Source organism: Antedon mediterranea, chromosome 4 (assembly GCF_964355755.1).
Source record: "Antedon mediterranea chromosome 4, ecAntMedi1.1, whole genome shotgun sequence".
NCBI classification, from domain to species: domain Eukaryota; kingdom Metazoa; phylum Echinodermata; class Crinoidea; order Comatulida; family Antedonidae; genus Antedon; species Antedon mediterranea.
In genome coordinates this window covers 29,012,199-29,025,929 of record NC_092673.1, presented here as the reverse complement: position 1 = coordinate 29,025,929, position 13,731 = coordinate 29,012,199, and the positions used below count along the sequence as shown (strand labels likewise).

General features: G+C 33.1%; 1 protein-coding gene across 1 annotated transcript in view; it reads right to left on the bottom strand.

Annotated features, from left to right (window-relative positions):
* The window catches only part of LOC140047757 (uncharacterized), a 40,966-nt gene that overhangs the window by 6,105 nt on the left and 21,130 nt on the right, over window positions 1–13,731 (bottom strand). Inside the window, exons 25-41 of the mRNA XM_072092792.1 lie at window positions 13,351–13,534; window positions 12,431–12,679; window positions 12,142–12,190; window positions 11,246–11,318; window positions 10,570–10,658; window positions 10,258–10,311; window positions 10,087–10,131; window positions 9,578–9,652; window positions 9,181–9,334; window positions 8,570–8,694; window positions 7,965–8,055; window positions 4,895–5,052; window positions 2,635–2,757; window positions 1,815–1,902; window positions 1,360–1,411; window positions 974–1,018; window positions 59–229 (exon numbers count right to left, since the gene is read on the bottom strand). Coding sequence (XP_071948893.1) covers window positions 59–229; window positions 974–1,018; window positions 1,360–1,411; window positions 1,815–1,902; window positions 2,635–2,757; window positions 4,895–5,052; window positions 7,965–8,055; window positions 8,570–8,694; window positions 9,181–9,334; window positions 9,578–9,652; window positions 10,087–10,131; window positions 10,258–10,311; window positions 10,570–10,658; window positions 11,246–11,318; window positions 12,142–12,190; window positions 12,431–12,679; window positions 13,351–13,534 — 1,825 coding nt within the window. The remainder of the gene's footprint in view (window positions 1–58; window positions 230–973; window positions 1,019–1,359; window positions 1,412–1,814; window positions 1,903–2,634; window positions 2,758–4,894; window positions 5,053–7,964; window positions 8,056–8,569; window positions 8,695–9,180; window positions 9,335–9,577; window positions 9,653–10,086; window positions 10,132–10,257; window positions 10,312–10,569; window positions 10,659–11,245; window positions 11,319–12,141; window positions 12,191–12,430; window positions 12,680–13,350; window positions 13,535–13,731) is intronic.

Here is a 13,731-nt window from a genome sequence, read left to right as displayed (position 1 = left end):
GACTGAGCCTTCCTCATAATATCTTCTTTATTTCTTTCATAAGCCATTCGTAACTTACCTTGACTGAGCCTTCCTCATAATATCTTCTTTATTTCTTTCATAAGCGATTCGTAACTTTTCAATTGTAAAGCTTTCATTCAGAATAAGATTGATGCCGTCCATGATCTCCTGTTTACGGAGGCTAGCATGTTCCTCCGTTGCTACCTTAAAGATCTCTTCCAATTCCATTCTACAAATAACAATTCACAAATGTTCACAAAAAGTATCATAATTAACTATTGTAGCTATTGAGAAGTGGCTATGTAAGACACATATCAGTGGTGTTTAACAAATTGATTAATTTATTTACACAAAGCAAATTCAAAATATAACAAAAATATGTACAGCAAATAGTTTATGCATTGTATCTGGAGAAATCTAATAAGCTCGGAGAGAAAAAAAGTTGTAAAAATGCAGATCAATGGACAGAGACAAACAGAGGTTACAGACGGTACATACACTAAGCAAGATACAAAGTATTGATGAAGCCAAACAAACAAGGGTAAATAAGGAGATTGATAAAGGTAGTAACTGGTCATAAATACAAATGATTATTGGTTATGAATTTGTAAAGTGCAAAAAAAACAAAAATGCTGTAAAAACGAGATCAAGAGAAAGTTTGTGTCAGCACCCAAACTGAGATATCGTCGCTAACCAGGGTTCAAACTAATGATTTATTTATTTTATTTTAATTTTTTTTAGAACATATTTAAACAGGATAAAAACATATCAGGTATAGATGCAGCACCTGTTTTACATATGGTCCTGTTTAGAAAATGATCTGAGGTTTAGCGCTTGAGTCGCATTCTATTCATTCAATGTGTTTCCTAAAGCATACTTGAGAATTTCCTGACGACGGTCTCAGTTATTATGCCATGCAGTTAACTTAAGTACAGTTTAAAAAAATGTATATATAAATGTACCATACACTCACCGTTCTTTTTCCAATTGTTCAATAAGTGCCTCTTGTTTACGAGCTCTGAAAAAAAAAACATTTTCATCACTAATTTTTAATGCATTCAATTAAAAAAATGGTCACAATTATTAAAATATAAAGTTCATCATCCATTTGTCTTTCGTTACTCATGTACAAATAAGTATAAAGTAATAATAACAACGTCCTCCTCACACAATTATATTTATTTATTTATGATATAAACTTGAATGTTCAGTTTATATAGTGCAAAATGCAGGGCGCCTCTAAGCGCTGAACAATCAACAGATATTATTACTATATTTATACTTGTAATACAATAATCTTGAATAGCAATTCAATTAATAATTAATCTTTTATCGAAAAGAATATAAATTATTACTCACTTTTCATTTATTTCTAACAGCTGCTTCAAAAGATGATCAGATTGATGTTCAACTAAATAAAAAAACTTATTTATTACTATTACTAATTATAAAATTAAAAAGGAATAAATTGGCACTACCAAAGTCACATTATTATATCACAAACTTATTTTTAAAATGTTTTGACTTAGGCAGGTCAGTCAGTGACCTTGGTGTTATTTTTAAACTTATATATTTTTATACCATTTTTTAAGGATTCTTTTGATGTAATTTGTATGTTCTTTATCAGTTCCTTGTTTTTAGGACCCAAGTGGAAATAAGTTTTTAACTTTTCTTGGCATTCCTTGTAATCAAGGCCTGTGTTTCTGTGCAATTGTTTTTTCTACTTTTTTTTGCATTGTTTTTATTGTTTTTTAACCTTGATTACTAAATAAAGAAATTCAAAAATTCAAATTTACACTTGAGTGAATACTCACCATCTGATAGTGTAGCAACCATTTTCTTTCTGCTCACATCACTCACTGTTTGTAGTTTAGCTATTCCACTATCAAGCTGATGCTGATCCTAATTTTCATAAATAAAAAATCAAAAATGATTTATACTCTGTCAAAAGTGATATAACACATTCACACTGGCTAGAAAAATCTGGAGTTTGCACACAGCGAGGCAAAAACATTATTATTATTTATTTCAGGCAAAAGATACATTTTACAAAATATAATACAAATCAACAAATTAAACAAACACAACGCAAAAGAAAATATAAAATCATAGTCACTAGCTGCCAGGAAAGCACAAAAGCAGCCTAAGCCACTGTCACAAATTAGGTGTGTACCTCCAACCAGTGACTAATTATTACAAATAATATATATAATACAGATGATGATAAAGTTAATATCTTAAAAGAATAACTTAATTATATTAAGCCTATAGTTTATATATGTAAATGCTAAATTAAATTATAAATAAACAACTATAAAATAAAATTATTTTTAATTTACATTAAAATATGTTAATAATAAATTAAGTACAAAGTACTGTAATATTTCCTTCCAATTGCTTATTAACTTTAATCAACGTTGGTGTTGATGCCTGGTGTGTGTAGACTTTTTAGGGGTACTAGAGTGTTTATAGACACTGCCTACTTAAGTATGATAGTTTGTCAACATTATCTTAATCAGGGTTGTGAAGAAGTCTTGGGTTTAACTCGATTTCTAATCTTCCTATTGAAAATCAATGTTCCTACATAGTACATTACTAAACTTTATTAATTTATAAATAAGTAATTCTTCTGACCCTAGCTAGGTCCATGACAAGCCGTTGTCTCTGGTGATTGTTCTTTATCATCAGCTTAGCCGTTTCCTCGTCGTACCTGTGCATTTCTTTTTCCACAGTCAAATGTTCCAAACGTTTTTGTTCCTGAAATAATTCAGATAAAAGCTATGTCTACACTATCAAAAAAAGTGTGATATGGTAGTGATATTCTCAAATATGGTACTGATAGTGTAGACAGAGCATCAAAACTGATGATTGATGATTTTACTATTACTATAATAACCGATCTTTCTTACTGACCTTTGACCTCCTTATTAATATTTTTCAAGTCCTAGGTCTTGAGCACTTTTAGTGGATGTGTGCTATATAAATTGTTATATTATTATATTATTATTATTAGGTCGTCGCAAATCAAACGTTCTGAATTTATAATCAGTAATAATAAAGTTGTAAGTTGTCAAAAAACGTTGGTTGTTGATAAAATGAGGTGGGTTAAAACTCTAGCAGGAGGTTTTGGAATCCGACACTACATGCATAACACTACAAAATCAACACTTATTACATACAGAATCATAATAGATATTTACTATAGTAATAAAGCTGTGAGGAAACCTGAGAATGTTAAATCATTTGTTTGTTCATTCCATGGCTATTCTCCAGACTAGGCCTTACTTAAAGACCCCTTCCCTGCAATTTTGGACGTTTTTTAGAAAATAATACATATATATCACTTTAAAAACATTAAACCATGTCATTTCTTGTCTTAAATGTACGTTTTATGGTAAATTATGATAAAAAGTGAGAAACAATGCACTACCTAAGTAGCTCGCGGCGATCGACCTCTCGTGGACGGTCTTAGGCCTAGCCTAGTTAGGCTTAGTTTTGTAGGCTTAGCTGGTAAACATCGGTAACGTACGAACATCGTACGCGATATACCTAGCCTGACGTTGTATAGTTGCTGCATTAATTGTCTTTCTATTTTTGCCAGACTCCGTTGATACAAATTGGGAAAAACCCGGTATTTTCGCTGAAAAGTTAGGAGTCTTCCATTTGTTTTGGCCTCACGATCTATCGAAAAGTGGGCGAATTACAGGTGAAAAACAAAAATATCAATCTGCGCGCAATGCATTTTGGGATTTATAGCGGGCCGCTATAATTATTAGAATCGACTTATTTTTCACATTTTTAACAGTTTAAAGACAAAAAAAGTTATCGCAATAGGACCATATAGTATTATTTTTACATTAAATATAGTTTGTGATCTTAAATTAGATCTAAAAAACGTAGGGAATGGGGCTTTAATATACATATTTATTCTCAAATTTTCTTAAGCTCTGTCTACACTATCAAACTTTATGTGACAAAAAATGTGATGAGCCCATATATAGACATGATGACGTCACTACCATATTTGGGCACATCATACTTTTTTGTCAGATAGTGTAGACAGAGCTTTAAAGCAAGTATACAAGTGTGTGCTCTAGTATTTATCTAATACAGGTATCACATACATTTATTTAAAAGAGAAACGACTAAAAACAATATTTAACTATAGTTAGTCAATTACTAATAATCAATATTTGGATAAAATCATAACTAAGAAAAAATATAATATTTAGTAGAACACTATTCACACTTACTCCTTAAGCTCTGTCTACACTATCAAACTTTATGTAACAAAACAATGTGATGTGCCCAAATATGGTAGTGATGTGCCTAAATATTGTAGTGACATGACATCGTCATGTCCATATATGGGAACATCACATTTTTTTAAACATAACGTTTGTTAGTGTAAACAGGGGTTTACAAAGACAAGAAAAATCAGGATAGGATACACTTTGGATCATGCAATGTATTTTGGAATGGTCGCCAAGCAACATACATACATCACCCCTGACAACATGCATTCTACTATTTAACCAACCTCCTTGTCATTCACCATGGCAATGAAACAACCAATCAAATTTCATAGAAAGATAAGACACAAGAATCAAATCAGAAATAGAGAAAAAGTAACAAAATTAATTGATAGAAATAAAGTGTTTTGCTTCTTGTTTAAAAAAACAATATAAGATAGAGTGCTAAAGAAAGAGGGTTTTGTTTCTTTTGACCAGGCTAGTGGTCAGCAAAGGTCATTGTGCTTTAGTTGTCATGCCTCAGCCTGGTTAGTGCTAAGGTTATACAATTTTAAAACTGGCAACCAGCTAGCTACAATATGGCATCCAACTTTGTATTATTGAAATGGGCAAAATAGTTGAAATTTAAACAATAAATTTACCTTAATCTTCTCGTACTGCATAATCGAGTTCTCGAGGGCAGCATCTTCCTGCTCTATCGCCCTCAGAGAATGCGCTTGATGATTGCCTGCTGTGAATACTGGGGGATCAAGAATATTTAGAAGATGTTGGCTCGGAGGGCTATAATCTGTTCCACATTCTGTAAAGAAAAACGCACCCATAATCAAATTATAAAGTAGTTAAGAACATAATGACTAAAGCTCTGTCTACATTATCAAACTAGATTGACAAAAAAAGTGTGATGTGTCCATATATGCAGGGCTGCAAATTAAGGGGTATTTGGTCGCATTTGCAACCTAATTTTTCTGTTTGCGACTAAAGAAACAGAATAGGTTGCGCATAGCGCGACAAGATCGTATGCTTGTGCGAGTTGTTTCAAATTGAAGTCAGGTGTGTTTTCCCTATTTCAAACACTGTGTTGTAATTTAATCTCTCTACTACGGAAGGCTCAGGAGTTTCCACTAGTCACCCAATCACACAAAAGGACACCAAACACACAGCACAGTGTGACGCGCGGACGACACAAACCTCGTGGAAAATCACCTCCGTTTTAAAGAAGGAATATAAAAAAACAATTGTACCGCCGTACACAGAAGTTAGCCAGGGCGCGGCTGGCGCGGCAGATACAAAGGATTGTCGCCGCGCAGCCATCAGCATTTTTTAGGCAGTATAATGGTTATATCATGATTACTAAATAATGTAATTAATGATATATATAATAATATCTATTCATTATATAGATTAAACAGCAGTATTGTTTATCAGTAGATTTAATACTTTATTCCAGATTCTGATTATCGAAAATTATATATCAGAGAAAATACCGCAACTTTTCCTACGAAGTAGTTTTGTAGATAAAACAGGCTACGTTGTTGGCTTTGTAGGTTACATTGTTTGGCTTCGTTAGTAATAATAATAATAAATGAAAACTTATATAGCGCCGGTATCCTCCACCCATGTGGCGCTCATGGCGCTTTGTGCATTAACAACGTGCGAGAACATCAGCGAATAGCGACGTCTTTAGGTTGGTCTTGAAACTGTTTAGACTAGTTGAGCATTTAACTGTTGCTGGCAAGCTGTTCCATACACTTGCGGCCGCAACGTAAAAAGATCTCTGACCCCACTGATTTTTCGCTCTACGCTCTTGAAGAAGGTTTTGTGACAATGATCGTAGGCCTCTGCGGGATGATTCGTAACGATCCACAAGGTCAGATAAATAAGCAGGAGCACTGTCATTTAGGATCTTGAATACAAACAACGCAAGTTTGTACTTAATACGTTGTTGAACAGGCAACCAATGCAAATCCATCAGGACAGGAGTTATGTGAGCGTTTGATTTTGTATAAGTTACAATTCTAGCTGCCATATTTTGCAAGCGCTGCAAACGTTGTATTTGAGATTTTGGTATGCCAAACAACAAGGCATTACCAATGTCAATTTTAGAAGTGACAAATGAGTGTACAATCAATTCAGCTAGTAACCTCACGATGTTCTTAGTAAGTAACAAGGTGTGAACATTATTATTATTTGATGTGTTAATTTTGACTGGCGGAGGAGGACCAATTTTTGTACATTACTAAGAAATATATAATATAATATTTTTTATTCGTAAATGTTTCATTCGTGTGTTTTTTTACTCTCAACGGCGAATAAAAATTTCCCACAATGTAAACGTAGACACGATCCAACACAATGAACTATGACAACTAATAAAAATAATATAGCGAACGTCCAGTCGATCCAAAAACATGCAAACAAAAAGATCGTAAACAATTCATTCTAAATATAGTATCAGAACGTTCAATTGGTCGCTCAAAAAGACTGCCGACAGAAGACCGTAATTAATACAGACCTAGTTTTTTGGTCACATGTCATGTAACGCGATCGGGAACGCGATACTCTGTTTTACACCACACCGCAAACCTCTCGCATGTTTTTTTTTACTCAGTATATATACGAGGGGTGGCTACAAAACAGAATACTTGTACCTGAATTTTGCGTCACATGAAACGTAATACAGCTCTAAACTGTTCCCACGATTCGTGGTCGGGCCTTTTATCGTAATAATAATTTACAAAGGCCTATATGTTAAATCTTAACATGGAATATATATTTATTTTGCATATATTTTGTTGGTGTCCTACTACCTAGCCAAGGTGTTGTTGTTTTTATAATTCGCTAAACCAGGTAGGATTGAATGGCCGGATTGAATCATGTAGGCCGCCGAAAGTCTCTCTGCGTGAGTTGAGGGCCTCGGGCCCGATATGTTGTCTCGTCGGCGGATGTCCTGCCAAATTAGGACAACCGATGTGTAGGGCGGCAACACAAATTAACGTCTTCTAGAATTTTAATTAGCCAACAATACATGTTTGTTTCCATTGTTCATGCTCCTAAAGGCGATGACATTGGTGTATCGACGCGTAGATTTCATAAACAATACATCGTAGGCAACGAACAATACTTTGTAAATTGCAGGATATGTTTAGAGAACAATGACCTACGATCTATTTACGCGTAGGCTACGAAAGGTTACGCGTATACAAAGCAGTGATTTCTTTCTGTACCGTAAAAAGAATAGATCTTGCGTGAATATAAGTGGCGCATCAGGACCAGTGCCTAAAATGTGCATAACCCAATTTATGTGCTCAGAAATCGATTGAAACAACCTATAATTACTTTTTTTTTTAAAGCCCCCCCCCCCCCCCCTCATTTTTATACCCCCGCAGCCCTGATATGGTAGTGATATGACATCATCATCAACAGAGCTTAAGGTTGAATGAGCATTGCAAACAAATAATTCTAGATGCATTTTTTCAGAGCATCTGCTTAAACTTAAAATTTATCTGATTGGAACTAAAATATAGATGCCAGATGGTTCCATTTTATTTATCTTTCACCTCTGGGAATAATAAATAATGGCAAATCTTAGTTGTACAGTAGTAGGCTCTCATGAAATAGACTGTACACAATGATAAATAGATGTTTGCCAAGAACTTCAGACAGATTTGAAGTTGTGTGAAGTGATGAGGTTTGAAGATAAATGTTTATTACCTGCACAGAGATATCGCATAATGGCTTCAGTTCCGCCTGAACAAACACTAGAGGGAGGCACTTTGAACTGATCAGCGTCTAACGATAAAGTCTATAGGAAAACAAAAATCATTTTGTTAAGCCATTTCATTGCTGTACAAATTATAGGATATTAATGACCTCCCAAGTCTTTAGATAAATACAACAGTTTCCTCAGCCTGGTATTTAAGAGAGATTACTTAAATATCAGGAAATCTCTACCTCCAGTTATCTGTCATCCAAATCTCTTAAAATTAGTTTGGATATACAAACAAAATCATATTTATAGTGTATATAGATATATTCTCTACTACTGCCTACAAGACCTCTTATTTGAAGGTGCAAAATGGGTCCTAAATTGGATACCTCTTTTCACCTTATACAAGTTGGACTAGATATACTACAATCATTCAATAAAACATAAACCCAGTCAGAGAAATACCATTAAATAATAATAGATTAATAAGGGTAAAAACATCATATTTACATTACGTCTTCACTTTAACACGATTTGTACTATTAAATATTATATGGTACTTTCTGCTATTATTTATAAGCCGCATGTATATTTAATGATAATTTCTAACCTCTAGTGTCCTAACATAACACAGCTCTAAGGGCAGCTTGGTGAGCTTAGGGTTGCCCACGACATCCAACATTCTTAATGATTTCATCTCACGTACTGAACCAGGCAGACCTTGCAGCTGATTGCCTATAGACATAAATAAATTACACAAATTTGAACTAAATAATATTTATTTATTGTTTATACTGTGTAGCTTCTTCAGTCAAAGACTGTTCTCCCAGAGGGCCCAGTTATGATTAGTGGCTGAGAGACAGTGGCTGTGTGTGTGTGTACAACTACCCCGGGGTAACCCCCTATTTGTCTCAAAGATGTACTAGATGTCTAGGTAAAGTGCACATGAGCTAGATGTGTACACTGGATCTATGGTTTGTAGTCCTTATCCAAGAAGACTCGTTCTACCACCAGAACCCTGAGCGAGTGAGCCTTGAAACCTTGCTGATTTTATGGCTATGTAATTACTGGTCCATTGTCTTAACTGTTTGGCCACTCACTTGCCTATATATATTATAATTTAATTCAACTACTGTTTATTTTTTGTTAATTGTTAGCATTATTATCAGTTGCCGAGCCAATTCTATATTTCTATTTTATATAAATAATGAGAAAAAAAACCTTTTAAGTTGAGTGTCTGTAGTGATTTCAGTTTTCCAATCTCTTTTGGCAAAAGTTTAATTTTATTATCTTGTAAATTCATCACCTGTAAGCAGATTAGCTGAGTGATGTCATCAGGCAATTCTCGAATATCATTACTATGCAAATCAATCACCTGGAAAAAAGTTATTTAAATTACTTATTATTACATTGTATTCTGACATGACCTAATATTCATTTTGTCACATCTCTTTAAGGGTCAACATAGTTAAAAATATCAATGATATTTTTGTCAATATATTTATTATTAATAATGGAATCTTAGATTGGATGGTTCCATTATTGTTTTAGGGACAATATCATCCAAAAACATTGGTCATAGATAGTTTATCCAGGTAGGTGTTCATGATTTACATACCCTTAAATTGCAAAGGTCTTTCATTTGTCCACCTCCTTTCAATGTCATCAAATTATTGTTATGTAACAACAAGCCCTAAACATTGTACATAGAAAAGGAATAAAAATAATGACAATTTAAAAATGAAAAGGAGTTTCGGATGGAGTAAGAAATAAATATGAGAGTAAATGGTCCAATGTTTAAGACAGTGGAAACAGCAATAACATCAGCGAAGATTTGAGGCTTACTCTCTCCATGGTTCTGGTAATGTTCGATTTATGGTACAACGTGGTGGTAGAACGCGTCATCTCTGACTATAACCCATAGGTCCAGTTTACACATCTGCACTTTAAAGAACATAGTACATCTTTCGAGACAAGTAGGGGGTTACCTCGGGGTAGTAGTACACACACAGCCACTATCACTCACAACCACTATCACACACAGATCATAAACTGGGCCCTCTGTTCAGTATAAAGAAATAATAACAAACAAAAAACATGATGTTGATATACAGAAATTGGTTTTACCTCCTTCCTAAGCACATTGCAGAGTGAGTACACACCAGGAGGCACCTGTAGGGATACAATACAAATACATTTACAATATTCCGATTTAAAATTGAGGCTACTATCTAAAGTAGATATGTTTCACTTTTGTAACTCACGCAAAATTGACAATTTAAATATAAACTATCTTACTTCTGTCATCTCGCAATCCGACAGGTCAAAGGTTGGCTCAGGACTCTCTCGTGCCTAAAAAAAAAACAGAACTACAATTTACAATATTTTAAATTCTAAACCAATTTATAACTGCACTAAAAAAGTTCTGGTCTGATCACCTGTTAAAATATAGCCCATCAAAGAAGAATATGTTCTTGTCAAGACGGGCACAGAAGCATTAATACAGGTAGGTAGGTAGGTAGGTAGATCCAATTAATATCATAATTAAATATTGTAAAACATGGAAGAATGTAATTTCTCTAAAAATGAACAGAAGCAAATGAATCTTACCAAGTACATTTTATGTTCCATTTTCTTCTTTCCCTCATGGCTTTGTTTTTTCCTTAAAAATGGCATAATAATCTTGTTTTGACAAAAACCTTCAATATAAAAACATAATTATTCACAAAAATGTGTCCTTAAAACCTCTTGTGAATAAAAATGAACTTTCCTATTTTGGGCAAACTTCTATGCCATGGATAGTAAGTTGGTCTCATGCATGCATGACTCATAAAAAAGAGAATTTACAATCATATGCATCTCTGTACTACATATACTTTGCTGGATGATGACCGGTTTGAGAGCAAACACAAAAAACAACACGCAAAAAAAATTGTAATTATCAAATCTTTGAAACTTGGATCACGTCTGATCTTTCTTTAAGGCAGATTATGCCTACCAGTACCACGTACCAAACAACGGGAAGCATGTCACTGTCAGGCACAATCGGGCCCTAAAGGGCCTAGACTAGAAGGAAGGCCTAGCATAGCCTAGTACCCTAGCTAGCTAGTAGGCCATATAGCCTAGGGCCTAGGCCTAGACTTCTTTTTTGGTTTGCTTGGCCTAAGCTATTATTATTAGGCAAGGCCTAGAATTAAGTCGGCGTAAAAATAGTTTATGCTAGACTTAATTATACAGACGACTATATCTATGATCACAAATGATTGTAAAAAACATTAAAATTTACCAGACGATTTCTTCTGTCGACGAATATTGAAGACTTGCCTTTTTATTTTTCTCTGGTTGTTGTTTTTATCATCCTAAACACGCCCTCTATAGTTTGAAGAAGGTACTACTCAAAATAACTATTATGTAATAAGTCAAGTTATTAGTCACTAGAGTCACTGACCTACACTAAGTTACATTTCTCAATCTTTAAAAAAAAAATAGGTCTTTGATTTTTAAATCGATTTGTTTTCTTTTATTTAATAGTGGGAAAAATGAAATCTACTATGATATAAACCCTAAACTTTTAATACTGTTTTTCATACATTTCTTTCTTTTCTTCTTCATATATGAACATAGTAATCTCTAGTTTCACTTAGTATTTGACACAAGAAAATAAACAATAATCAATATCATTAGTGCAAAGTAATCCTTTATTCATTTCAGAAATACTATGAAATATTTCAATAAGCAAAAAATAAATTATCGCTTGCAAACAAAATCTAAGCATAATAAATTAACAAACAGAAATAAGCATTCATTAAATGCAGCAACATAACTATAACATTACATGTATTTATTTAAACAGAAGCTTTAGGGTTTTATCTCCCGTAATTATAATATAGTGTTTCGTTTTTACAGTAAACACATTATTTAAAAAAATAAGTAAATAATAGGAATACAAATTTTTTAAATGCAGCAAAATAAATATAAAAAATAACTTACTTTAACAGGGGAGTGTATTTTTATGTAATTTTAATCATTTTTAATTCAAACAGTGATTTGTAGTTTGTGACGATTTCAGATGGGCTTTCATTAAATTCATTAAAAGCAACAAAATAAAGCGCAAAAGAAACAATTTACACTAATAAGCAATATTTAAGTGCTAAATATATTTGAAGAATGATTCAAATTTGCAGTAGCTTGGCGATACTGAATTAAATTGATCTTCCCTCCAGTCTGTTTCCTGTAAAGAATAAAAAAAGATCATCAATATTTAATTGTTAAAAAATAGCAAAAAGATTATAAAGGGCAGGAGTTGGTCTTAACAGCAGGTGAGTAAACCAGTTTATTTTTACTTTGCAAAAATTGACTCATAGGCCAGTTATTGAGAATGTTTTATTTTTTTTTAAATGCCCAATAAAAACCTATCATAGATTTTATTGCTATTTTATTATTATCACCAAGCAACAGTGCCACTATTGACCAATCAGACATAATCAACAAGAACCACGTACCCCAGAGGTTGTAATCCGTCTCTTTGGTTGTTCCTCTGTTCCTCTGATACGTCTTGGCATCAGACTTCCAATAACTGTCTTTTGTCCATTCCAGCGTGTATGTCACATCTTCACACGGCACACATTCACAGTTGACAGCCACATCGACATACTTGGTATAACCCTCTCCATCTTCGCAGGTGAACTCTGCTGGTTTCTTGATGTGTTTGGTCGGACGGCTGTCAACACAATAAAAACATCATATAAATACTAAGAACTTAGAGCGAGACAATCTGGAGTGAATTTTAAGTATGATATTTAATTGTCTTTTATAGTGCCTATACAATAGTTTTTAAGTGCTTTATATATAAAAATTGAAGAATATGCAGAGGAACCATTTTCACTACTGTCAGTAGTTTTACTATTTTTATATTTTATTGATCATGCTTATTTGTATTCTTATCTTCTTAACATTTTGATATTTTGTTCCAATTTTTTTAATTTTTTTGTGTTTTAGTGTTATTTGTGACAAGCAAGGTTTTTTTATAATTTGTTTATTACGGTATAAACAAGCAGTCCATAAGTTGAAAACGTTGAACGTACAAAAATACAATTGGGATAAAAAATAAAGACTATATATAGATATATATTATTATATAAATCCAAAGGCAAATTACTGAAAAAATGACAATGCTGTGGGTATATATTATTATATATATTTTGAAAAATTAGTTGAAAAATAACAATTTCAATGAAAAGCTACAAAAATATGCACCATTCAAAATTAATTAATCAAGCATTATTCCAAAATTCATTTCAATTATCTATCTATTTAGGAGTTTGACTAAAGTTTCGATTGGTGATCAAAAGGTTAATAATAATTTGGAAAAATTTTAAAAATTAAATATACCTGCACATTTCTGTGGTTACTGCTTTCTTAACACCAGAACGTCCTACAGAGAGGACTTTAGCTGGTGGGGCACCAATACATATTAAATCTTTGATGACAGCGTTACAGCCTCCTTGACGCTCGACGATGACGCTGGAGTACGTCTCACCGTAACACTTGTGTGCATCTTCTTTCCACCAATCCACTAAATACAAGAAAAACACAATATTGTTCTAAGAATTTTTTACTGGAGGATCTGATAATAGGTGGTCAAACTTATAAGACCTTGACACTCCAATTAAAGAACATTGAGGAATCTATAACTCAGTTTTTACTGTTTTCTCAGCTCACGCTAAATTGAGTAAGAACTCACTATAGGATGGATAAACTATTTTATAATTT